We start from the raw sequence: 27,140 nt of genomic DNA on the forward strand, positions 1-27,140 counted from the left end.
CTCTCATTGCTCTCACTACGTCATCCATTTTCCCAGAATATTGCAAAATACGTGTTTGTTGTGAACTAATATGAAAAAAATCAAGGTATTATATTTTTGTTTCAATTTTTTAAAAAGGCATATTGTAAAAATACAATTACTAGTAAAAATGACGGTTAAAAATGTATTTATATTAAAATCACATTAAGTCCTCAAAATAAGGTGCCTAATCTTAAAGTTAAGATAAGATCGTTTTCATTATCGCGCCTCTCAAGCAACGTGCAGCAATTTCGATAAAAAAAGTGGAGAGGAACTAAAATTTAAGGTCGATCCAGAGTTGCGACCGCGATGACAGCGGACACCAGCAACCAAAATACGAGACGCAGCTAGCAACAGGAAAAATCCGAGTTACCGCACGCGGCTGTGAAAGTGTTAGCCTGAAGAAGCGCTTCTCTCGTTACACATCCTGACGGCTCAATTTTTTGTCCATCGCTTCGCTCGAGACATGTTTTTTAACATTCAAACAATAGTTTGTCACAACCGAATAAATTTCCTCACATGAATGTAGTAAGTAATATAAATATTTCAAAATATCTTCTCTTTTTTAGGCTTTTAAACGGGATAGACTTCATTTCTGGAAAATTTCTCTGTATTATGAATTTTTGTTGCAGATATAAACCATCATATCGAGTAAGAAAATGAGTAAGAGTAGTTCATTGAATGTGGCCCCTACCAATGGTTAATAAAATTTATTTGTACTTTGCCTAATATTTATAGCATTCAAGTTAAATTTGCAGAAAATTCTACAACAAAAAGTATTGGCTACTGGGATAGAGACAAAACAAACGTTGTTGGGTATGATATAATTATGTATTTCTCTTAAACTATTCTCTCTTCTTGATTGTTATTCTTTGATTTTATTATTGTTGTTTTTTAGAATTATACAGATTTAATAAAAGGAATCTCGGCCCAATTCCGTTAATCGAACGGTTCATATTGACATGACCGTTTGCGAACGATCAGGAAAGCCGAGGAGCAAATCCGCGCCACTAAGTCGCCGGCCAGGATTTGATACTATAAAAGGGGGCCTCCCGCCACGACTGAGTTGAGCCGCGAATAACAAATTGAGTCTCACCGCAATGTCTAGTTTCCCTTGATTTTTCTTTTATTCCTAATTTTTTGCCTAATTAATATTGAAAAAAAAATATAATTTTAAATCAGTAATCTTCCTGATTGATCATTATAAGAACAAATATAGCATATCATTATATGCTCTGAAAATAGGGAGAGTGCTAAAATTATTTCAGGAGTCCGTTTTATTTGCGTTTTCAAAGTTTGCATGCTTATCGAGTTGCGAGCACGTCTCCTTAGTGAAAAACGTGATTTAATTCGTCAGACAGTAAATTTACGTCATAATTCGCACACCCCGTTGGGTGGATCATGATGAGAGGAATCAAAACCGAGCAAGATCATTGCCCGATCTTCGTTTATAATTTTTTGAAAAATATGGCGAAATCTGAGAGTTAACTTTTTGAGTCCTAATTGCGCATTGTTGAATATTATTATTTAAGGTTCCAATAATTGAAAGTCTGTTAATTTTAGTCAACAATTCAAAATCATTTCAATTGATTCCCTCTGTCAATCCTCTTTAATTGTAATATGTACATAATAACCTCGCTGTCATATCTCTTTTATAACACTTTTTTTGAAATTTTTACAGGTCAACATGCATTTTGATTATCCACTACGATTTCGCCGGTCGAGAAAACCCCGTGAATCGCAGTGAAGATGACAAAATAGACGTCGAAAATATCAAGTCTACTTTCAAATCAGTCGGTCATGTTTCTCAGACATCTTATCCGAAGGATAAATTGCTGGATTTAATTGGCAGTGAGGATGAACTAAGAACGGAATTCCAGCTCGAAAGTAAGCTAGATTTTATTTTATAATATTAAAGATTAGAATTTTTCATTATATATTTTTAGAGGGCCAGACACCCGAGTTGTTCATTGTTTTTATCATGACGCATGGAAACAAGGATGGAAAACTGACAACACATCATGACGAAGAGTTTAACGTGTATGAAGTGTGCGAAAAACTGAAATCAAACCCGTTAGTTCAAAATGCCCTGAAAATTCTATTCGTTTCTGTGAGCAAAGATAAAAAAGTTTCATGCGCAAACTAACTGATATAACAAAGGCGTGCCGTGGAAATATTCTGGACGAGGTCACTCAACAGAAATATGATGGATTGAAAATCACTCTTCCAGACGACGCAGTTCACAGCAAAAAATTGGACACTGAAAATCCGAAAAACCTGAATGCAACACGCGTGACAACTGACCCCAACAGCGAAAATTTCGTCATTATGTTTTCCTGCGTTGAAGGTCTGCAATTTTCTTCGTTTTCAATTGAATATCAGGAAAATATTTCATCCCGCAGGAACATTTTCCCTGCGCTCAGTTGGAACTTACTTGGTCAAATCGATCTGCGACTGTTTCAAAGAGTTGGACCGGAATGTGGACCTCGAGGAATTACTGACCAGAATCATGGGGTACCAAACTAACCCCAAACAAAGAGCGAAAGGATTCACATCAACGCCAGAAGTCAAGATTTTTAAGCGCAGCAGACATCTCACCATTCTCAAACAGTGTGCTGAAAAGAAATACAGTGATTTCAGTTACAACTGGATGTCCGACGCAAAGTCCCATCTGCTCACGCGAAAAGCACATGTCTTCGCAGCTTCCAAAGAAACATACCAGTCCGTAAGCGAGGAGTTGAAAAAACATTTTCAATTTGAACCAAAGCGCTGGAAATCACTTGAAGAGCTGAAAGATTCTGGTTTGGGAAATTTTTCAATCCATTTCCTCTGTTTAAATCACTTTCCTTTTTACAGTTTTACATGAAAGTGGAGATTTTGATGGCTGCGTACTGATTTGTGTGGTGGCTGAATTGTTCGAAAATGAAAACAAAGAAGTTTGTGTGATGATAGAAGGAGAGAGAATCGAAATAAAATCTATCCTGGCCATCCCAATCGGTCCTACCACTGCGAAATGGGTTGGAAAACCTAAAATTTGTGTATTCCTACACACAAACGCGATTTCCCCATCTTGCTCGATCGACATACATCAGGTACAAACATTTTGTTTCAGGGTTGGAACAGTTATCTGTACAGATTTTTCCAAGGCCATTTTTTCGGGAAAATCCAGCGAGAAATAATCGAAAAATAGTAAAAAAAATTAATTGACTTTTACTTTTTAAATATTCAACTTAAAATAATCTTGAGCTAGAAAAACTGTAAAGAATAATTTACATCTTAGAACGTCATTTGCCATCTCTCACAACTGACTAAAATATTAAAAATAAAACCCATGGGTGAAATCAAGACTTACGCGTCAATATGAAATCTATTTTGGAGCTGTTTGTGGGTGATTTTGCAGTTTATTACATTTTCAGACTTTTATTTTAGGACACAGGATGATACATTTTTTGAAATGTAAGGGTTGCGTATCTCTATGGATATAAATGAAAATTGTCTTCACATTGCTAATTATAAAATAGTTTTTTTTTTCATTTAAAAGTCTCAAACCCTTTAGAAAAAGGCCGTAGTTTTTTAAGAACAAACGTGGAACGAGTTTTTACCTAATGTCCGTACCTTTGTTACAGTTTATTTGTTATGAGATACTGAATTTGTGTTAACGTATATTTAAGAACTACAACAAGACGAAATTATCGATCAGCGGAACCATCCACGCGGGCCTCTTATCTATTATCCTACCACAAGAAAGTATGAATGAAGCCAGATGAAACATAGAAATGATTTTATAAATTAATACATTTTATTTCAGATGCAGTTAAGACTTTCATGGAGACCCTCGATGAGTTCACTTCTCAGAAGAAAATTGAAAACGCCACTTTCCAGCAGTTCTTTTATTCACTGCTTCAAAAATCAGAGACCAACGGGAAAATCCCTCCTATGATTGTCACGACTCTACACAAAATCTTAAGAATGAGGTTTCCACCACCCATCGTAACTGAATGCTTCACAAAGACTACGAATGGGAATACAAAGCCTTGTACCATAAGCGATCTTGAATCCTTCATCAGCCATTACATCACAAAGCTAAGACTCGTATTTGCGGAGACGAGTTCCCATGGCGCAGAAGTTGAGGTCGATCATACAATTCCAAAGTACCCAACAGCAAAACCTTTTTCCTCAAATGAAGCGACAGAAGTTTCAAACACCGAAGTAGAAACAGAGGAAGCTGTAGATGAGCTCACGGGCTCAGAGGAAGCCGTAGACACGGTGTACGTGGTGTCGGCCGATGCGGGCTCTGGAAAATCAGAGCTGGCTAAGTATCTCACTTTCTTCGCCCAGAGCACTCGAGAGGTGACATGCGTGGACCTGATGACGATCATGTACCAGTTCGTCAAGAGATTCGACTGGGACAAGCAACAAAATTGCCACTCAGCTTTTGTCGAAGAGTGCGGAGAGCATATAAAGCAGGAACTGCAGAACGGACCAAACGACCGAGTCTTGATTATCGACGCCATTGACTCCTTGTTTGAAGACTTGCGGAAAAATGTGCTTGAGACAGTGAGAGGACTGGCAGAGAACAAGGTGCCAATGTGGATTTTCACGAGGCCTGAATGCAAAGATGAGTTGCTTTCTCATCTTTCTGGAATCTGCTCAATCAGCGTGATCGAAATCGACCCTCTTTCCAAAGAGAAACAAACCGAATTTCTGCAGAAATGGGGTTTTGAAAAATTAAAAATTGATCAACTCATTGAGAAAATCAAGCAGCAAGAAGCCGAGGACCTGATCAGCAAGGTTGGCTACCTGGCAAAGCTCTCAACCTTTCCTGACCTCGCGAAAAATCTGGAAACCGTCAATATTTACAATTTAAGTGCACATGTCGTTGACACGGCGATCAAGTCGTACTTAAACAAACAAAGGCCAGATTTGGAAATTTCGAAACGTAACGAGGTTTTCGACAAAATCAAGAATGAACTCGCTAATGAGGCCTGCAATTATTTCCTAAAACCTCAAATCCAGAAGAAAAACTCTATTCAACAAGGGAAAAAAGCCCTCCACGATCACTTCTTCAGATACCCTGCAGTCGAGGTGAGAGGGACCCTGGCCGCCTACCTCTTCGTTAGAAAAATGGATATCGAACTGGACGAGGTGCTTGAGACGCTCAAGGATGATGACAAGAAAGCAAGCCTTGAACGCATGTTTAACTTGAAACGCGAAACTTTAAATTTGTTTTGATCAAGGCAATGCTGCATCGGCTTGTTAATTTAAAAAATATGATATTATGTTATATCTATCACCTAAACTTTGCATCATTTTATTTTTAAACCTGTCTTGCTTTTGTTTATTTTAAATTGCTTCGCTGGATCGGCACTGGTACTCAGATCAATTTTAACAATATTTTGTGTTAATCATATAGATCTTGTTCCTACGGATGCATAGCGATGGCTCGTATCTGTTTTATGGTTCTATCCCGCAAGTTTTCTGTCTTTTCTTATCTTGTGTTTCATATAAGACATCTGTAATTAATTGTAACAAAGACAAAATGATTATTTAAGGTTAGAGGTATGAAATATGAGATTTAAATAAAGCTTTCGATTTAAAATAGAAATGGTTAATTTTATTTAGATTTTGAATTAAGAAATTTGAATGTTTAAAAAAAGAGGTTTATTGAGCACATTGCAGGAAAATGCTTTCGCCTCCTCGACGTTAAATGAACATCTGCTTTTCGTGCTTGAGCGACTCCCGCAGGCTGGAAGCAGTTATTAGCTCGAGGATCTTTCCTCATTTTAGCGAGCTGCAAAGTTTTAGAGGAGTCATTTTGAAGGCGTAAATCTCGTTGAAAATTTGCTATTTTTTCTTATTTAATATTAAGAACAAAACATCTGATCTGTTATGGGATTCAAACTTTCATTTTTATCACTGACTTGGCTAATTTCTAAAAAAATATCACTTATTTTTACTTTACCCAAATAAAAAATGAATTATTTATTTCTAACAAATTGAAGTTGAGTGATTTAAATTAAAATTGAAACATGGCGGCGGTGCATAACAAATTTATAATTTGTCTGAAATAACGCAGGATGGAGAGTGTATATCCAAAGCTTTTGTGCTACCAAATTGACGATAGGCAGCAGGCGAGACAGCAAGCAGGGCTTCTTCAGTCGTAAGATACGAAAAATTTGGCAGTTCGCGTTTCATAAATAGCAATAAATTACGCTCACGTGTTCCACGGGCTTGTGCTGTTTCAACTAGTATGTCAGAGATAAACAACTGGTTTAAAGTTACCTTTTTGCCGAGTAAACCACAATGAATCACGGAAAGCAAGACTTTGAATTCATCCAATTTAAATGCTACTAACTTTCATTAACTTGTTGTTGGCGATAATTTATTTAAATCAAAGTATGTATTTGATAAACGTTAAAAGTTTTCTCCTAAATGAATTTAAATTAACCACCATTCACTTTATTAACTTGACGACAGGATAGACGCCCATAGATAGGGTTAAAGGCAAACTGACAATGAAATCACACGCTGATGTCACCATGGGTTAGCTTGCTCCTCTTAAGGATCGCATTTTGTTGGACTGAAAAAAATCACTAATACGATTTTGGCGTTTGCTTTTCTCTTTTTATCCCCATTTTCCAGGAAGTGTTATAATCATAATTATCCAATTTTTTAAAGTTGGTTATTTTAAACTCTCGTTGCTCACTAAATGCCATCCATTTTCCCAGGGTTTTGCCAAATATGTTGGTTATTATTTTTAACATCTGCACAGCACATCCCGTGGCATATTATGAGATCACCGGCGGATCCCTAAAATAACACCACCGACCACCACCGACCGGATGACATGTGGCCCGAGTAGCTGCAGATGAGCTTGGTTCCAATGTGGCCATATTTTTGCCTCCCCGCACCGAGGTCTTTTTATTTAATCACCAGACATTTGTCCCTAATGCCGCTGGCATGTTGCGAAAAGCAGCAAGTCGCGAGTCGGCGCTGGTGCGCTTTCCGTAGCCCGTTAAGCTATTTGAGAATTTCAAGTCACTTTACTAGCCACCTTTTGCCATCTCTGACATTGGGCAGCCAGTATATTAGATCCCCAAACTGCTCAAATATCTCCCACTCCTGAGAATTCATTAACAAGGCGAGCCAACAGGCTGGTCACAGATTTTTGTTGTCAAATATATTTTTTTCTAAACAAAAATCAAGGATTAGAGGTATTAATATTTTTCTATGCAGATTTTTAAAAATGCCATTCTAAAAATAAAAGCACTTGTAAAAATGGCGGTAGTTTCTACTGAATGGAAATCTAGTAGTTTCTAATATATAGATGTATTTTTATTTTGGTTTCTAAGTTATCTTTATCATGGTTCTGTGGGGCAATTTTTCCCCATATATTGCCACATCCAGACAAATAAATTCAAATATGAACATTTGCCAAAAGAGATGTGGTTCAATATCTCTTAAGTAAGGAAATTCTCTTTTCCAACATTATCATCTTTTCATTCTATCGGGTCATGGAAAAATTTCATAGCATCCCTCGTGAAGGCGTACAATTGGGAAATTAACATCAATTCAACAATCCAGCTCCACTACTTGGGTGAAAAAACAAAAGGAAAGCATGCAAAACATTCTACGCTTGTTGAATCACATTGGAGAAAATCTTTAATCTTAAATCAATTGATTTTAATTAAGGAATGTAGAGTAACCATAAATATTTTAAAATATTATACTGTATATTTTTAATGTAAAATTTTTCTACATTATGAATTTGGTTACAGAAACAAACCTTCATTATGACTCAGAAAACAAAGAGGGTGAAAATGAGCCGCAGATCATTGAATGGTAGTAAAATTAATTTATTTCTAGTCATTTGCCTGATATTTAACATTCTTAAATTCAATTTACCGAAAATTCTGCAACAAAAACTGGGATGAAGACAAAATTGTTGGGTATGATATTATAATTATGATATTTTTCTTGAGAATTGTTATATTCTTTGATTGTTCCTATATTTCTTAGAATTATACGGATATAATAAAAATGAATATCGGCAACAAGGGCCGGATTCCTTTACTCGAAAGGCACATTGATATGACCGTTTGCGAGCTATCAGGAAAGCCGAGGAGCCAATCCGCGACGTGCATCCGCCGGCCAGGATTTGATATTACAAAAGGGGGCACGTAGGCGTCCCGCCACGACTGAGTTGAACCGCGAATAACAAATAGAGTCTCTCAGCAATCTCTTGTTTCTCGCGATTCTCCTTTTAATATTTATATTTTTTTGACGAGCTACTATAGAGTAAACTCCTCAAAGAACTTTGAGCAGTAAGTTAATTTTTAGGCACTTAACTGCTAGCGTGATTAAAATGTGATAAATTATTTAATCCCACCAGTCGATCTTTCTATTCAATAAATCATAGCTTCCACCTATCTGCTTGAAATTTAAGTTTTATTCAAAGCAGACACACAAACGGACTTCTTTCTTAAAAATAATAAAATTTAATTTTATAAGGGCAAATCTCCCTGATTGATCATTTTAAGAAAAAATGAACCATAGTTGCAATAATATGAGTTGCAGCTTCAAAACTCCTAGTGGATCAGTACTGAAAAATCAGATAAAAATTTAAAACTAGTTTTCCACGTGGAGTAGAACTAGTTTTTCTTAAATTTTAAGATTAATTGTGTTTCTTTGTGTCTTTAAAATAATTTTGATCGTTAATACCTAGCTATGAAAATTGGGAAAGAGAAAGAGCTAAAATTAATCCAAGCGTCCGTTTTAAATTGCGAAAAATCGACTTCAAACTTTGCATGCTTATCAAAAGTGGCGAGCACTGTCTCCTTATTGAAAGTCGTGATTTATTTTGCCAGAAGGTAAATTTACGTCATAAATTTGTACGCCGTTGGATTGATCGTGACGAGGAATCAAAACCAAGTAAAAATCATTATACATATCGTTGATTATTGTTCATACATATCAAAGTACAGACAATTAAAAATTTTCATGAACAATATGACATAAAATGACAAGCAATAACAGCATGATCGCCCGAAACAAACATTTGCCCGATCACCGTTTAATTTTTTGAAAAATATGTAGCAAATTAATAAAATTAACTTATTCAGACCTAATTTTACAATTGCACATTGTTGAGTAAATTATTTCAAGAGGGTTGATACTGCAAAATCTGGGAAAATCATTGTTGCAAATACATAAAATCATCCCTTAGGATTCAGTGGAAGCCAAAATTGATCTAAGCATCATTGAAATATTTTTAAAAAGAGTATGCAAAGTTTGCATTTTTTTAAATGGCAAGGTTTTTCTCCCTACTTAAAATTTTATTTTGAAACAAAAAGATACCCCAAAAAGTGACATAGACTGTTGGATAGATCTCTTTCTCTCTATTGCGCCTCTCAAGCTGCGTGTATCATTATCGATATAAAAAAGTGGGAAGGAAATAAAATTCCAGGTTGAGAGGCGCGACTGCGGTTTAAACCAAAATATGAGACAGCAGCAAGTGCCGGCATTTTTAAAACAATTTCGACCAAGCCGGTTATAACCGGTTTTTACCCGGCTGAATTGGCTAAAATTGGCTGAAATTAGGTTTCCTTGAGCTGAAGTATGTAAAGTAAGAATAAAATGGATTCACCTGAAAAATCATGATTTTGAATCTTTTTATTCAAAAATATTTCATGAAAATATCGTGATTTTGTTCGCATTAAAATTTTTCTATTCCCGTAATTATTAATTGAGCTCGTTTTATGCCTAAAAATTAAACCAATTTAAAAAATGCTAATTTTAGCCAATTTTAGCCTGACAAAAATTGCTCGGTTTCATCCGGTTTTAACCGCCCCGGCAAAAACCGGCTGGTCAAAATTGCGAACACAGCAGCAGGCAAATAAAAGGAACCGTGCGCCGATTTGACAGTGTTAGTCGCGTCTGAGGCAGCGGTTGTGCTTCACACCAGACGAGGCATAACTAACCGCTGCATCTCGATTCTAGGTGGACTTGATTTACTGAATTCAGTGAGTTGTTTTCAATGATTCCTTTTCTTAAATTTGTTTCAGTGAGATTTTTTCTGGCATTTCTATTTTCTCCATTGCTATAATGTTTTAAATTTCAGACCGAGAAAAGTCATTGAAGCCCTTTTTTTTAAAAAAAAAATTCACTAATCAGTTTAACATAGTGTGTGTTCGGGAGACTTTTAAGGGTAATTGTCAATTTTACCGACTTTATTTCTCCATCCTGAATTTTACATATGTTGTTAGGGGTGTTTCATAGTGTGTAACCTGAAATTTTGAGCAAAAAATTCGGGGGCTTTTTTGGGAAATCACGATTTTCGAAAACGGAAAATTTCAGATAGTAAATCCGAAATATCAAGGTATCTTCGGTCCAGATTGGAATTTCCATGTGGTTTTTTCACCTCCACACGTAACTTTTTTAGTAGAACAAATTTGCCATTGGTCAAAAATTTGTAGGTCAAAGGTCAAGGTCACAAATTCGCGTCAAAATGTTCAATTAAAAATATCGCGAAATACGCCCCCTCGGATTTTTTTCATGAAAACGAAAAAAATGTAGCCCTGAATGTGTAGAATCGAATGGTGAAGAGAAAGGTTTAGGGGTGTTTACCCTCCACCCCTAAGTTGCTGAACTTCAACCCCCAAGAAAAAAAACAAAAAATGTAGCATCTTACGGTTAGGGGTGGAGGCTAAACACCCCTAAACATCTCAGCTGGTCAGGGAAGGTCGAGACGAGTCCAACGGTGGGTAGTTTTTGCAATTCTGATGGTTAGAACCCGAGATTTGAGATTTGTAAATATGTCAATATTTGAAAAATCTATATTTTCTTTTCGCGCGCCCCTATTTCTTGAGAAGTTTGAAACCAAAACAAAATGTAAGCACACCACTGGAAAGCTAGTTTATTTTTCTAGGTAATCATATGCATAACATGTGGCTTACTTATCAAATTCCAACGTAAATTACGAAAGTAAAATCGCCGGATGATATTGTCGTCGTGCCGGACGCGCGACACGAATTCTTAAATTCAAAATATTTCGCGATCTGTTAGAGTCTCCATCGATTTCTCTTCACCATTCGATTCTACACATTCAGGGCTACATTTTTAACGTTTTCATGAAAAAAATCCGAGGGGGCGTATTTTGCGATATTTTTAATTGAACATTTTGACGCGAATTTGTGACCTTGACCTTTGACCTACAAATTTTTGACCAATGGCAAATTTGTTCTACTAAAAAAGTTACGTGTGGAGGTGAAAAAACCACATGGAAATTCCAATCTGGACCGAAGATACCTTGATATTTCGGATTTACTATCTGAAATTTTCCGTTTTCGAAAATCGTGATTTCCCAAAAAAGCCCCCGAATTTTTTGCTCAAAATTTCAGGTTACACACTATGAAACACCCCTAACAACATATGTAAAATTCAGGATGGAGAAATAAAGTCGGTAAAATTGACAATTACCCTTAAAAGTCTCCCGAACACACACCATATTGAAAATTTAAATTTCTTTTAATTTTGGTCAATTTTTGTTGAAATGTTTGTACAATAGTTGTATTTATGTTTTTTTTAACTTGCTCAGAAAATCCCGTGGGCTATGTGCTTTGAGTTCACCGAGTCCTAATAACACCGCTGATTTTAAGCGGATACCATGGGACTCGAGTGGTCGCAGAGGAGCTTGGGCTAAATTTGGCCATCTTTTCGCCTCCCCGCACCGAGATCTTTTATTGAATCTCCAGAAATTTGAACCTAAAGCCGCGACCTCTGCCGAGCAGCATCACTCCTGCCTTCCGCCAGTTAGCGGCCTTTTTGCCTTGTCGGTTACAGTAAGAATTTTCCTTTTTATTTGTCTAAGTCTCGCCCGCGTTAAATTCAATCTCAGTAACTTAAATTACGGCCAATTTTCGCGATCGCAAGTCTTTCTTTCCTGTTAGAGCCATTTAATTTTCTATCAGCGTCTTAAGATTTCTTTTGTCGTCATGCTGCGCCCTATGCCCCCCAAGCTCAACCCAACTGGACACCCGCGACGCAGCCAGGCTGGCAACCACATGTGCAACTGCAGTCTCACTCATGTCACGACAGTGCTCAATTTTAAAAATAGTTCAGTGGAGACAGTGACTTTTTACTAGTCCTGGTCGCGGTAAAATTGCGCATTGCTCAACAACAACCCAAATTTTATCTGTCGCATTGATTGTTGACCTTTTCTTGGAACAGGGAAATTCGCGTTCGGTTGTTGAAAGTTGCTCCATTTTCCACTACCAGGGAAATTTATTGCTTATTGCTCCACGGTTCCCAAAAACCTTAATTTTCCCGGAAAAAACCACTGCATTACAAAAAAAAAATGCTTTTTGCTTTTTTCCTCCAATTTTGCGCATTTGTCAGAAATACATGCATTTTTTTGTAGAAGATAAAATAGCATCACGATGGATGACCAAATATAGGGATTTTACAAAATCTGTATAAAAGCCACTGGTTCGGGGTTCGCCAACTTTGCAATGCGCAAAAATGCACCATTGGATTTTTTGCGCACAAAAAAGTTAAAAAACCCACCAGTTTTGAGTTTTTTAAATTTTTTTTACTACCCGAAAAGGTTAAATTTTGCGCTAAAAAAGGTTGGAAATTTTGGAAAATTGCGGTTTATGTTACAATTGTCTGTCTTTTGTAGAAACCAGTGGCATTTTTACTGAATTTTAAAAATCCCATTTTTTGGTCATCCATTATGTGAATTTTTTTTTTTCAAGAAAAATGCATGTTTTTTGGAAAAAATGCATAAAAACCCGTAAAAAAGTTTGTGCAATGCAGTGGGATTTTTCTGAAAAAATGCGGGTTTGCGAACGCTGTACTGGTCACGCAGATACCAAAAACTTTAACTTTTATCGTTATTTTCCAAAATGTTGATTTTTTAGGCATGGAATATTTAACTTTTTTTAAATTTAAATTCGGAAAAATTCGTATAAAACCAAAACTAGTGTTTTCCAGCTGCTTTTTTGCGCAAAAAACCCAGTGGTGCATTTTTCCGTATTGCAAATTTGGCGAACTCTGATTGCTTCCTTTCCTCCTCAGACTGACAAACTGAGAATCTTTGGCCTTTTAATTTTAATGCTGCCATTGCTGCCGATAAAACTGTCCCTCGTCCCGCTGCCGTTTGTCCCTGTCCCGTCCCTGTCCCGAAATTCAAAATTCGTCCCGTCCCTCAGGGAATTCCTCAGGGACGGGACGGGAATCCCGTAATCCCTGTCCCTGGTCCCCTCTCTATACGCAGGACTGCGACGACTCCTGACGTGCCAAGCGAACTCACTGCCGAAGCATTGTCTCTTTTATTCGCTGTCGCGGTGGCCGCCTCTCACGATCGTTCATCTCTCTTATTTGCTAATTGCTATTGCCTTCTTATTCCTCCAGCGGCCACAAGGTCCCACAAACAATCAACAAATTCCGGAGCCAATCTCAATTATTCAGCGTCGAGAGTGGCTCTCAAGCCGAGAATAATCAGGATGTGCCGCGGTATAATTCAAATTAGACTGTTTCAAGTGTTTGAAAATGCAAGAAAAGCTGCTCCTCAGCGAGCCTTTAATTAATAGTAGAATATTTGAGTTACTTTATCGTTTCTTTAATTCTGCTATTGATCAAGAAATGGGACAAACCAGTGAAACAGCGAGAATTTAGAAAAATAAGTTGAACTTCGACTTATTGTTCGAAGTAACTCTAAGAGAGAAAAGACTTCGATCGCGAAATTGGCCGTGAATTACGTTACTACTGAGGTTCAAGTTAACGCGGGCGAGACTTGGAAATAAAAGGAAATCCTTACTGTGACTGCGGGGAGGATAACCCCCCGCGGCCGCTCGTCGCGCCTTGGGTCTGCAGGCACGCCTTAAGGCAGATGAGGCCAAGGACTGTTGCACGACATGCGAAAAGCAACAAGTGGCGAATCAGCGCCGGTGGAATATCAACATCTGTTCAAAAATTAACCATCATTACTTAGGTGAAAAACAAAAGGAAGGCAGGAACAACATAGTGCACTGATTGGATCACATTGGAAAAAAATTGTTTTATGCAAATAAACTTTGTTTTAAATGTTTTAAATCAAGTAAATTACACAGCTATAGTTTAGAAAATGTAGTAAAAATATATGTTGTTTTAAAATATCTCGTCTTTTTTGAGCTTTTGAATGGAATAAATAGACTTAGTTTCAGTAAAATTGATCTATAATATAAGTATTTTGTTACAGATTTAAACCATCTTAATCATTAAGAAAGCAAAGAAGAAAATGAGCGACAATGCATCGAATGGGGCCACTACCAATAGTTAATAAGATTTATTTATTTATTTGCCGGATATTTAACATTGAAGTTCAATTTACAGAAAATTCTGCAAAAAAAAGTATTGGCTACTGGAACAAAGACGAAACGGTTGGGTATGATATATTTATGATATTTCTCTTTAATTATTCTCTCTTCTTAATTATTATTCTTTGATTTTCCTATAACTTTCTTTTAGAATTATACGGATATATTAAAAGGAATCTCGCTAGGATTTGATATTATAAAAGGGGGGCATGTAGGCTTCCCGCCACGACTGATTGTAAGTTGAGCCGCGAATAACAAAAATTGAGTCTCCATCTCCACGCAATGTCATTCCCTTGATTCTTCATTTATATTTCTCATTTTTGCCTATGGTTACTATAGAGTTAACTGAATCTCAAGGAACTTTGACTAATGCGTTAATTTTTATGCACTTAACGCGTGATCAAAAAGTGAACAATTTTTTAATCACGCCAATCGACCTCCCCTTTCTATTCAATAAATCACAGCTTTCACTTCTCTGTCTAAAATTTAAGTTTTAATCACAGCAGACGCAAAAATGGATTTCTTTCTTAATAAGAGTAACAAGGCTTTGAAAAAGGCAAATCTCCTTAATCATTTTCAGAAAAAATACCCCGTAAATGCAAAAATTAGAGTTGCAGCAAAACATTCAAAGTGAATGAGCACTGGAAAAATCTGAAAATATTTATTCATTTAAATTATCTTTCCCCACTTATAGTTCAGTTTTTTTCTAAATTTAAAGATGTCAGGAATTTACCTGACGAGAATACGATCAGGCTCCTCCCTTCGCTCTCCCCTTTGAGCGCCCAAATGGTAAACATCGTTTATATCGGTAACAATAATATTGATCGTATTCTCTTCAGGGGGCGGATCACGGGGGTGGATTACGGCACCGTTTTTTTAGCTTGATCTTGAAACACTGTACAATGCTTGCCTTATGCCCAGCGTTGCCATTTTTTTCTCAAGGTTGCGTTGCCGAGATCCGCCCCCAGGTAAATTCCTGACAAAAGACTTAACCAGTAAGCATGTGATTTTTTTTAAATAATTATATCATAACTATATATGCTCTGAAAATTGGGATAGAGCTAAAATTATTTCAGGCGTCCATTTTATCTTGCGAAAAAATCGGCTTCAAAATTTGCATGCTTATCATGTGGCGAGCAAATGTCTCCTTATTGAAAATCGTGATTTAATTCATCAAATAGAAAATTTACGTCATAATTCGCACAAAGTTGGATGGATCATGACGAGAGGAGTCAAAACCAAGCATAAAATCACCATTTAATTTAATTTTTAAACAGCAAAAAATTAAAAATTAACTTATTTAATCCTAATTTTATTATTGCTGGTTGTTGAGCATATTGTGTAAACGGTTTAAACTAACAATTCAAAGTATGTTAATTTTATATAGTCTACAATTCAAAATCATTTTAATTGTTGCCCTTTATCAATCCTCTTTAACTATTTGAATTTTTCCAGGCCAACATGCATTTTGATTATTCACTACGATTTCGCCGATCAAGAAAAACCCATGAATCGCAGTGTAGATGACAAAATAGACGTCGAAAATATTACGTCTACTTTCAAATCAGTCGGCCATATTTGTGAGACATCTGATCGGAAGGATGAAGTGCTGAAGTTAGTTGGCAGTGAGGATGGATTAAGAACGAAATTCCAGCTCGAAAGTAAGCTAGATTTTATTATGTAATATTACAGATTAGAATTTTCGTTACATATTTAGAGAACCAGACACCCGAGTTGTTCATTGTTTTTATCATGACGCATGGAAACAAGGATGGAAAACTTACAACACATCATGACGAAGAGTTTAACGTGTATGAAGTGTGCGAAAAACTGAAATCAAACCCACTCCTTGAAAACGCCATGAAACTTATATTCATTTCTGTGAGTGTAAAGTTAAAACTGTTTCATGCGCACACTAATTGATATATCAAAGGCGTGCCGTGGACAAATTGTAGACGAGTTGACTCAAGCAGTATATATCAGAGAAAAACTACTTCCTCCACGAGGCACAGTTTTCAGCAAAGATTTGGACAAAGAAAATCCGGACAACCTGAATGCAACACGCGTGACAACTGACCCCAACAGCGAAAATTTTGTCATTATGTTTTCCTGCGTTGAAGGTATGCAATTTTCTTCGTTTGCAATTGAATATCAGGAATTTATTTCGTCTGGCAGGCACATATTCCCTGCGCTCAGGAGGATCGTACTTTGTCAAAAACATCTGCGTCTGTTTCAAAGAGTTGGACAGGGATGTGGACCTTGAGGAGTTTCTAACCAGAATCATGTGGTACCAACATAATGACCCCAATCAAAGAGCAAAAGGATACACATCAACGCCAGAAGTCAAGATTTTTAAGCACAGCAGACATCTCACCATTGTCAAGCAGTGTGCTGAAAAGAATTGCAATGATTTCTTATACAGGTGGGAGTCCGACGATGCGTACCGCCTTCTCACGCGAAAAGCACATATCTTCGCAGCATCCGACGAAACATACCAGTCAGTAAGCGAGGAGTTGAAAAAACATTTTCAGTTTGAACCAAAGCGCTGGGAAACACTAGCAGAGCTGACAAATTCTGGTTAGGAAAATATTTCAAATTTTCAACCCAATTCCTATGTTTAAATCACTTTTTTACAGTTTCCCACGAGAGTGGAAATAAAGACGGCTGCATGCTGATTTGCGTCGTGGCTAAACTGGTCACAAATAAAAACCAAGAAGTTTGTGTGGTGACAGACAAAGAGAGAATCAAAATAAAATCGATCCTGGGCATCCCAATCGGTCCTATGAATGCAATATGGGTTGGAAAACCTAAAATTTGTGTTTTCCTAAACGCAAAGACCGTTTCCCAATCATTCTCGGTCGATATAGATCAACAGGTAAAACCAATTTGTTTCAAGGTTCAAACAACTATCTGTAAAGATTTTCCGAAAATTTCTTCGGGATTACCTAGCGCACAATATCCAACTGATCCGTAAAAAGATATTTAAGCTATACAGTAATTTAAATTTTTACTAAGCCTCTTAAAGAGGAATGATAGTGAATTTCCCCGCAAAATCCTTTAACACACATACAGATTGGGTCCGAAAAATCATGTACGGTTAAAAAAATACATAGGCAGCACTGTAAATTTTCGAGAAAATCGGCCTCAAACTAAGCATTGTTTTAAATGGAGAATTTTCAACGGAATTGTGTAATCGCGATTTTCTCTGAAATTCCGCATTTCCCCAAAAAAATACTCTGGCTGTCCGATAGATCTCGATGAGAGGATTCCAAATCATGTTAGAAAACATAGTGTAGCACTGTAAATTTCGGAGAAAATTGGCAAAAACAATCTGATTGGTCAGCCGCTGCTAGCCAACAGGGGGGGGGGGGGGGGGGGCGTTTCACGCCATCGCTTCTGGTTGCATTACAGAAGGTGGCCGGCGCGCAACTTAATTATCATTTTAATAACGTTTTCATTATCAGAAAAATTTGAAATTTTCGCACATGGTAAACAATGAATCTGTCCTTGAAAATCAATAAAAAAATTTATTTGTATCATACGTAGTCTCTGATAACCATAAGGGTCCGAGTTTGCCTCTAAAAATCATTGAAATAATTAAAATGAAAAAACATTTTTTCTAAGATGATTCTTGAATAAAGTAAATTAATTTTGGGTATTTCGATTTTTCCCAAAAAATTTTAAACGTTCGTTAACGGACATCTGAAATTTGTAGAGGATTTTTTTCGAAAATTTTAAATTTGAGAAAATTTTGCTGAGTGGGGAAAATCTGGAAATTTAATCAGCTCTCTGAATTTGACGCTACTATGAACAGGTGAATTTTAATGAAGCCAAACACAGACCCCTTTTGAAAATCTGCAATTTTTGAAAAAAACAAAATTTCTTTCAAGACTCAAAAGCACTATTTTTTATTTTCTCAGTATTTCATAATTTTTCTCACCCCGGAAGCAATTAATTTCCAATGCTAAAAAAGTAGGCGTAACCGGTAAAATTGGATTTTGGGGCACTTTTGGTCAGATTTTTAAATAAAAAAATTAATATAAAATTCTACTTTAAAATGCGCAACTTCAAATAATCTTAAGCTGGAAATCACTAAAAAATAATTTATATATTTAAACGCCATTTCTCAAGGATGAGAATGAATTTAAAAATTGACCCTTGAGTGAAATCGAGACAAACGTTAGTTTGAAATATTTTAGAGTGGTTATTGGATATTTTGCCCTATGATATTTTCAGACTTCTCTTCCTGGAAACAGGGCGATACATTTGAATTGTAAGGGTTGCGTTTCCCTATGATTTTAAAGACCGTAAGAGAAACTTGGCCTAGTAATATTGCTAATTGTAAAATAGTGGACCTTCCTACGTGCAAACGTCTCAAAACCTGTAGAAAGGGGGCAGTATAGTTATTAGAGGACAAAACGTGGAATTGTTTTTTCCAAATGTCCGGCCTTTTGTTACAGTCAATTCCCATATTATGTGTTTTGAGATACTAAATTTATATTTACACATGTTTCAGAAGTACGAAAAGACGAAATTATCGATCAGCGGAACCATCCACGCGGGCCTCTTATCTATTATCCTGCCACAAGAAAGTATGAATGAAGCCAGATGAAACATAGAAATGATTTTATAAATTAATACATTTTATTTCAGATGCAGTTAAGACTTTCATGGAGACCCTCGATGATTTCACTTCTCAGAAGAAAATTGATAACGCCACTTTCCAGCAGTTCTTTTTTTCACTGCTACAAGCATCAGAGAAGAACGGGGAAATCCCTCCGATGGTTGTCACGACTCTACACAAAACCTTACAAATGAAGTTTCCGCCATCCTGCTACACAGAAAGCTTCACAAAGACTAACACTAAGAATTGGGAAACAGAGCCATGCAACTTAAAAATACTTGAATCGTTGATCAGCAAAAAAGACAAGAAGGCAAGACAAGAATCAGCGAAGGTGAGTTCCCAGGGCGCAAAACTAAAGGTCGATGTAACGATTGCCAAGTACCCATCTACTACAAAACCTATTTCCTCAAAAGAAGCGACAGAAGTTTCAAACACTGAAGTAGAAACTTCCGATGACGCCGTAGATGAGCACACGGGCTCAGAGGGAGACGTGGACACGGTGTACGTGGTGTCGGCCGATGCGGGCTCGGGAAAATCCGAGCTGGCTAAGTATCTCACTTTTTTCGCCCAGCGCACTCAAGAGGCAACATGTGTGGACCTGATGACGATCATGTACCAGTTCGTGATGAAATTCGACTGGGAAAAGCATCAAAATTGCCTCTCAGCTTTTGTCCAAGAGTGCGGAGAGCATATAAATCAGGAATTGCAGAACGGACCGAACGGAGTTTTGATTATCGACGCGATTGACGCTTTGCTTGAAGATCTGCGGAAAATTGTGCTTGATACAGTGCAAGGGCTGGCAGAGAAAAAGGTGCCTATGTGGATTTTCACAAGCCCTGAATACAAAGATGAGTTGCTGTCGCATCTTTCTGGAATCTGCTCAATCAGCGTGATCGAAATCGACCCTCTTTCCAAAGAGAAACAAACCGAATTTCTGCAGCATAAGGGGTTTGAAAGAGTACAAATCGACCTTCTTCTTGAGAAAATCAAGCAGCAAAAAGCAGAGGACCTGATCAGTAAGATTGGTTACCTGGCAAAGCTCTCAACCTTTCCTGACCTCGCGAAAAATCTTGAAACCATCAATATTTACAAACTAAGTAAACATATCGTTGACACGGCGATCAAGTCGTACTTAAGTGAATATAAGCCAGATTTGGAAATTTCGATTCAAGAAGAAGTTTATAACGAAATCATGAATGAACTCACTAATGGGGCGCGCAAATTTTTCCTACCAACTGAAATCCAGAAGACACCCCCCATTGAAAATGGGAAAGAAGCCCTCGACGACCACTTCTTCAGATACCCTGCGTCCAAGGTGAGCGGAACCCTGGCCGCCTACCTCTGCGTCAGAAATATGAGATACAAACTGGAGATTTCTGAAGAGCTCAAGGATGCTGACAAGATAGCAAGCCTTCAACGCATGTTTAACTTTAGACGCGAAATCTTGAATAAGATGTTTTGATTTAAGCAATGCTGCATCGGTTTGTTAGTTTAATGTATGTATTGATATGTTATTTCTATCACCTAATCTTTGCATTACGTAATTTTCAAACGTGTGTTTAATTGATTTTATATTATTAAAAAATTTCAGTTTGATAGTCATATTAATACTTTTAATTGGTTTCTCCCGCAATTATTTAATGGTGGAGCAATATTCATGCACCAGAGAAACGAATTAGCCCTTCGTCCAACTATTGCAATTAAAAACGCCTTGCAAACGTTAGCAAGCTGTGCCGCATAACAGCACTTCGCTGCGAGTTGCCTGCTTTACAAGCGGTATAGATTTCATTTTAAGCAGTATTTTTGTTGATACGTTCAGGACAGGTCTTCAAGAATTAATTTGCTCAGTCCTTTTTCAGTGCAATAATTTGAACTGAGGAGTAAATGATAGCGCCACAGGAGGTACAAAATTGCTTTGACAAAGTTTCAAGGAAAAGAAGACGTCAGGTGCTGGAGCAGATTCTGAGACTATAATAAAGACGTCCAAATAGCTTTAATACGGCCAAGGTGTTTGGAAAGGAAAGTAAAAAATTCAAACTTTCTCCTCACAGGAAGAAATAAGACTATGAGTAGTATAATCCCTCAAAGCACGAAAATTCGAGTTTAACACATAAATGCAAACGCGCCAGTTTCGCTGGCTAAAAACGAAATTGCGCTCTGCCACCTCTATACAAATTTAGCCGGTCTTTGCATCATATTGATCAGCGCCGACGAGACCCAAGGGCCTCATTGAGCCCAATACTCTACGCAAATAAAAAGGATAAAAATGTCAACACTCACCAGGAATGTCTCGAATCCAAAATTAAACCACGCATGTTCCTGCTGATCCTGAAAAAAATCACAAAATACATCACCTCATAATTCACAACTTTTTCATCACGACCCTTGCAAAATATAACAACTTTAAATTCAATTCAGACACTAAAGCTGAACTAGGTTAGCGCAAACTGAACACAGACTGCTCTATAATTGACAGACACTTAGAACATATCAAATTGTTTAAACCAGCCCATTGGCTCGCATTGTGAGGCACTCTCAGGAGTGTCAAAGCAATGGGAGGTATTTGAGCAGTTGGGACATCTAATACTGGCTACCCAATGTCAGAGATGGCAAAAAGTTGTTAGTTTAGTGACTCGAATTGCTGGCTGGGATGCGGAAACGGGCTGGGATGCGCACCGGCGCCGACTCGCTACTTGCTGCTTTGCACCTTTCCAGCATGCGTGATTTGGCTTCACGGGACAAATGTCTAGCGTTTCAATGCAGTCCTCGGTGCGGAGGCAAGTGGCCCTTGAGTGGGCTCGTAGAGCGTATTCCAAGACAGGAAATTGAAACAGGAAACAAGAATTCCTGCTTTTTCCTGGAATTCCGGCAGGACAGGAAAATATTTTTCAGGAACAGGACAAGACAAGAATTTTGTTTCAAAACAATTCCATTCTTGGTCTATTTTATATCAAATATACCTCATTTATAGACAGCATTACTTTTCATTTTGATACTGCCTTACAATGTTTACTTTCTTTCATGTAACTATAAATATTTTTCCAAAAAAGCCTAAAAATTATCCACGACGTTTACAATTTTGCTCTAAAGCTTTAATTAAAATGCACAACTCTTTAATTATAGTCAGCGGTGTTCGAAAAAACAAGCGTTTTGCGGAAACTATCAACTGTATCAAAAATAACATTTTTTAGAGTTTTTCTGCAATTCTTTTTCATTTTAAGCACTTTTTGAAATACTTTTTGTTGGATACTAAATTCTGTGCGGGGTGCATATTAATTTTTCCGTTTTGTTCATAAAGGGGAATTAGATGAATTAGAAATTATATTCTCTATCAAAATTTAAACACTTAGAAAATCTGTCAAATGGAAGTCTCAAATAATTAAAAGCAAACAAAAAACAGGTATAAATATTAATATGGAAGAATTAGAAGACCATTTTGTAAATTTGAATTAAATTAAAGAAAAAAAACAGGAAAAAACAGGAACAGGACAGGACCGGAAATCCAATTTTGGAACAGGAACAGGACAGGACAGGAAATTTTTTTCCCGGAACAGGTCAGGACAGGAACAGAAAAACCTTTCTTGAATACGCTCTGGTGGGCTGGGTCCCTGTGCGGCCCGGTGCACCCATGTTATCCGTTCGCGGTGTTATTGGGACTCGGGTTTCAGCATTCGTGCTAGTGCAGTGTGCGCCCTTCCCGGTCCTCGGAGAGGGATAAAAAGAGCAAAAAAAAAATCGTTTGGATCGGCCGATCCGATAAAATTTTTACCTATCACGAATCTTAATTATTCCTCATTTCCACTAGTCTAGCGCGAAATAAATTGAAAAAATCATGACTTTCAATATCGCGACGGTGCTTTCCACGTCTTGATTTCTTAAAAAATATATTGGGCCAACATTGGAATATTTAAGTCAATTCTTGATTTTTAAAGAGTATTTTTTGAACTAATAGCGTCATCTAAATTAAGGACGGCAATAGTTCATAATAATTATTTTTCAACAGTGTTATGAAATCAATGAGCTTTTATTTTATAGATCTGGACAGTCGACATTTCCAAAGGTTCGCGATTAAAATTTGAACATTAATTGGTAGCTTTTCAATAATTCCCAATCTCATTGAGAAATTTTCTTCCTTGACGATGAGGTATGCCGCCAACGTTACGCTGAGAGCAGCTACTCTGGATCCCTGAATGCGGAAAATCCCATAATCAGCAATCAACGCATCTTGCTCCTGGTTTACATTTCGGCCGAGATAGAAGTCGTAGGCACGCTCGGTGAGGATTTTAACCTGTTTACTATACAGGTCACGGTAACGTTTGAAGCCTGGAGTCTCACCAGTGCTTCTCAGGACGGATACGATGGTCTCCTCGAAAACGTGCTTGCTCAACAGGTAAAAATTGTCTATTTTCTGCCCATTTAAATGAAGAAAGTCGGCGACTTTTGCCAGATTGCCAACCTTCTCGATCAGGTCCTCAGCATGGGCCTCCCGGATTTTCGCCAGGATTTTTTTAATCTCCGTCTTGTTCATGCCGAGATTTTGGTGCAGAAAAATTATCTGGCTTTCTTCAGAGAGCTTGTTAATGGTGACGACATTTACAGGGCAAATTTCCTTGAGACTTTCCTTCAATGCGTCTTCACATTCCGGTCTCGTGGTGACCACCAAATCGATTTTATTTCTGGCTAGGGATTCGATCATCCTGAGCATGCTCCTCTGATAATAGCCTGGCTGCAACGAATCAAAGCCGTCCAGAATTAGGAATTCGTCATTCCCGAAAGGCTGATGCAGCTCGCCTCTGAATTTCTCAATGAATGCTTTATATCCTTTGACCCAGTGACGAAACGATTGAATAAACCTGATATTATTCCTCAGGTACACCAGGGTGACCGGTCTCTGCTCCCTCTGAGCCCTTTCTGCTAGAATTTCTGCAAGAGCTGTCTTCCCAGAGCCTATCTCTGCTGACACTACGGTCACTGAGTATTTTGAAACGTTTTTTTCGCCTCCTCTGGCATCTTTCGCAATTTTTGCAGAACAGAGGCTCCGCTCTAGCTCATTCATTGAGTAATCCTGGCTTGTATCTCCTGTCCTCTGTGTGAACTTGTCTGTGAAGAATTTCACCGGAAAATCCAAACACAATCTATATTCAAGCGTGCTTGACACCATTGGAGGCATCCCGTTCTCGACCTTTGCTTTTCGCAAGAGTGCAAAAAATAACTGCAGAAACGAAGTTTTCTCTATTGTACCTGGTTTAGTAAATTCTTGTAGCGTCTCTACGAACAATTCTAAAGAGTCTGTAAAAGATATCAGCATAGCGGGCTTATTTATTGTAAAAAAATGGGGCACCTTTTTGAGGAAGAATTAAACTCAGCAAGCCCGCGTGCAGAGTAGAAGCTCTTGTGAATGCTGTATTTTGATATGACTTTTAACATATTATTATTTTTTATTTAATTATTTGAAATCTTAAGACTTACTGGACTGTCTGATTGAATGAATCGATCACTCTTTCTCTCGGTAGCATGGGTAGCATGGAGGAAGATAAATATTTTTGGCTTTCCAATCCACTGTTCTGTTTTAGGACCAATGGCAGAATATTGGATGTTTTTAATCGGTGAAGAAACACCCCCAATATTAACGCACAGTTCACGGTCATCTCCACAATAAAAGAGGGGAGCTACGATGCAAACGAGAATGCAGCCAGCGTGATTATCTTTTTCGCTAGATACTAAAATCTATACATTGTATTTCTATTAAGATTTAATTGAAACTTAAACACGCCTGAATTCTGAAGCTGTGCGAGACCGTCGTGATTTTTAGTCTCAAACCCAAAAACAGTCTTCAAGCTTTGTCCTAAGGTTCGTGCGTGTACTGAATCTCTGCTTTTTGGGGTGATGTACAAATGCGCCTTGCGTGTCAAGAGAGCAATATCCTGGTCTGATTTCCAATCGTAATCATATTGGATAGGCTTTTGGGTTCCTGACAACGGTGCTATTTTCTTGGGCCTCAGTCTGCATTATAAAGCTGTCAATTTTCTCTCAATATACTTATTAAAATTGACGGCAAATCCAAAAAAAGCGAAGCTGCCATGTTGAATCACCCACTCAGATAGTATTAGAAAATAAATGCATTTTCAGTCGATTGATAGAGAGAAACAATTTAAATAAATTTTAATTGTTGTTAACTGCAACAGTAAAAATTTAAATTTATAAGCCAGTTTTCTTAGCAGATTATTTTGATCGTCTCGTTAACATTTGTTAGGAAACCTGTTTGCTTTGTAATAAAATAAGATTTCAAACAAGAGGACTATTTGTAAATCATGCGAACTGTGTACCAAACATTTTTACTATTTACAGTGCTTCCTTGATCAATATTGGATTTAAGTAAATCCCTAGAAATTATATTGTACATATTGGCAATAGGGATATAAAGCGTTTCGCATTTTATCGACCCTCTTTTACATGGCGTCTTCTCTCATCCTAGTTTTGCCGTCCTTACCATCACGCACCTCCAAGACGTGGGACTCTCGAAAAATTTCTTTGATATGGTGAGCGGCCTATGCTTGAGAACCTTGATTTCAGGGGTGGGTCCGTACCCCCTCTGAGTTTCCGTGTAATGGTGTTGGCACATGCATCTGGTGAGAAACTCATCGAGGCCGATGTCCTTCTCCACAGTCCTAAAGGTTGCGCAGAACGCATTCACCAAATTTGAGCCATTCCTAACCAGCGCAGAAGTTGCTTTGAAATGCAGATAATTATTAATCAATCTTTGATAAAATGCAATAAAATTTTTACTTTCAACACATTCAAATATTGTGACGCAATTTTCGTGGATCGGGTCAACATCAACAGTCACTCGCACTGCATTCAGATTATTTTGCCCTTTTACGTCAATATCTCTGCTCATCATTCTGTTTTTTCTAGGGGGAGGGTTAAACCGCCCTTGAACCAATTCGTCTACGATTAGACCTCTGCATGCCTTATTGTTAGTTGGAAATAAAAACATATTTTAATGTTACCGTAATCTTAATTTTAATTACCGCAATGTAAAGGAGCTTGAGGGCATTTGAAAGAGCAGGACTTTGGTTCAATACGGACTTCAGATGTGAAACATGAAATTTTTCTCCATGATCCGTCCCTAGTGTTCTGCCTATGTTCCCATGGGTGATGATAAAAATGATGAACAGATCCGGCAATGCATCGTCTGATGAAAAAGAACGTATTTTATTTATTTTGTACTCAAAGAAAAACGCATAATTAAGCTTAATCTACCTTTCAGACCAAATATTTTCCGGATATTATGCTCATGGGACAAAATTTCGCATATTTCTTGGTATTTAGCAGAAGTGTCGTAAAAGTGCACATGGCGGCCTAATGTATCTCTTAGATTTGCTATGCTCTCTTTAACATGTTTAGTTATTTCTTTATTTTCAATATCAAGATACGAATAGTGTATCATCAGCACACAGGTTGTCCTAAAAAAAATCTGGTTAAAACCAAAACTAAAATGACGATGGTCCACGATGGCATCGAAAAATCCGATCTAACATGATAAATCTCACAAAAAAGTAGTAATAAAAGGATTCGATTAATCCCAAAAATTAATACCTCACAGACGATAATATAGGAAAATCGAACCTGACGGGTTTTGACTTGTCTTCGTCCCAGTAGCCTATGCATTTCTTGTAATCCACCAACATTTTCTCAAAATTTTTGCAATTCATTTTAAAAGCCATCAGCTAGACGAGACAAGTTTGAAAGTAAGAGAGATCATATCATGGAGCCATCTCTTCCACAGTCGCTGCCCCACTTGACACTGTGAAAAAAAAAATTAAAAATGTATGAGGAAATTACGCTTTGGCCTATATTACAAGATATAATTTGTTAACACAATCTGAACAAGAGAGTCAATAAAAAATATTGTGCCTGTTAAATTTATCTTTGTTCAAAATATAGCTAACCCCATGGCCTTTGAAGGGCCGCCGTCCCAGAAGCCTATATGCTCTCTTTTTCAGCATCTGTCACGAATTGAATTTATTGCTTAAAATATTAATTCACACATTTGAAATTAATGTACCTTGGTTAAGCCTAGTGAAGAGTGTCATGTTCCTCCTTTAGGCGCCGAACTCGAACTACTCTATATCTTCCAA

At 37.4% G+C, this 27,140-nt stretch overlaps 2 protein-coding genes and 1 long non-coding RNA gene across 4 annotated transcripts; 2 read left to right on the top strand and 1 right to left on the bottom strand.

The window, feature by feature from the left end:
* Positions 1–2,897: 2,897 nt before the first annotated feature.
* LOC135939791 (uncharacterized) lies at positions 2,898–5,537 on the top strand. Its single transcript, XM_065484359.1, has 3 exons — positions 2,898–3,110; positions 3,690–3,765; positions 3,827–5,537. The coding sequence occupies exons 1-3, from the start codon at positions 2,964–2,966 to the stop codon at positions 5,248–5,250; spliced, it is 1,647 nt and encodes a 548-aa protein (XP_065340431.1). The 5' UTR covers positions 2,898–2,963; the 3' UTR covers positions 5,251–5,537.
* A 4,412-nt stretch (positions 5,538–9,949) lies between these two features.
* LOC135940529 (uncharacterized) lies at positions 9,950–20,601 on the top strand. Of its 2 annotated transcripts, XM_065485449.1 has the most exons (10): positions 9,950–10,040; positions 14,258–14,333; positions 14,392–14,443; positions 15,831–16,036; positions 16,093–16,256; positions 16,309–16,495; positions 16,551–16,952; positions 17,012–17,250; positions 18,892–18,967; positions 19,029–20,601. In XM_065485449.1, the coding sequence occupies exons 2-10, from the start codon at positions 14,297–14,299 to the stop codon at positions 20,459–20,461; spliced, it is 2,796 nt and encodes a 931-aa protein (XP_065341521.1). In that variant the 5' UTR covers positions 9,950–10,040; positions 14,258–14,296; the 3' UTR covers positions 20,462–20,601. The 2 variants fall into 2 exon arrangements, with proteins under 2 accessions (XP_065341521.1, XP_065341522.1); XM_065485450.1 differs by lacking the exons at positions 9,950–10,040; positions 14,258–14,333; positions 14,392–14,443 and adding an exon at positions 14,512–14,610.
* A 4,791-nt stretch (positions 20,602–25,392) lies between these two features.
* LOC135939905 (uncharacterized) lies at positions 25,393–26,190 on the bottom strand. Its single transcript, XR_010574792.1, has 3 exons — positions 26,031–26,190; positions 25,786–25,969; positions 25,393–25,728 (listed from the first exon to the last, which is right to left on the bottom strand). It is a non-coding gene; the product is annotated as an uncharacterized LOC135939905 (long non-coding RNA).
* Positions 26,191–27,140: the final 950 nt, after the last annotated feature.

The sequence above is a fragment of the Cloeon dipterum genome, chromosome 3, assembly GCF_949628265.1.
Source record: "Cloeon dipterum chromosome 3, ieCloDipt1.1, whole genome shotgun sequence".
NCBI lineage: Eukaryota > Metazoa > Arthropoda > Insecta > Ephemeroptera > Baetidae > Cloeon > Cloeon dipterum.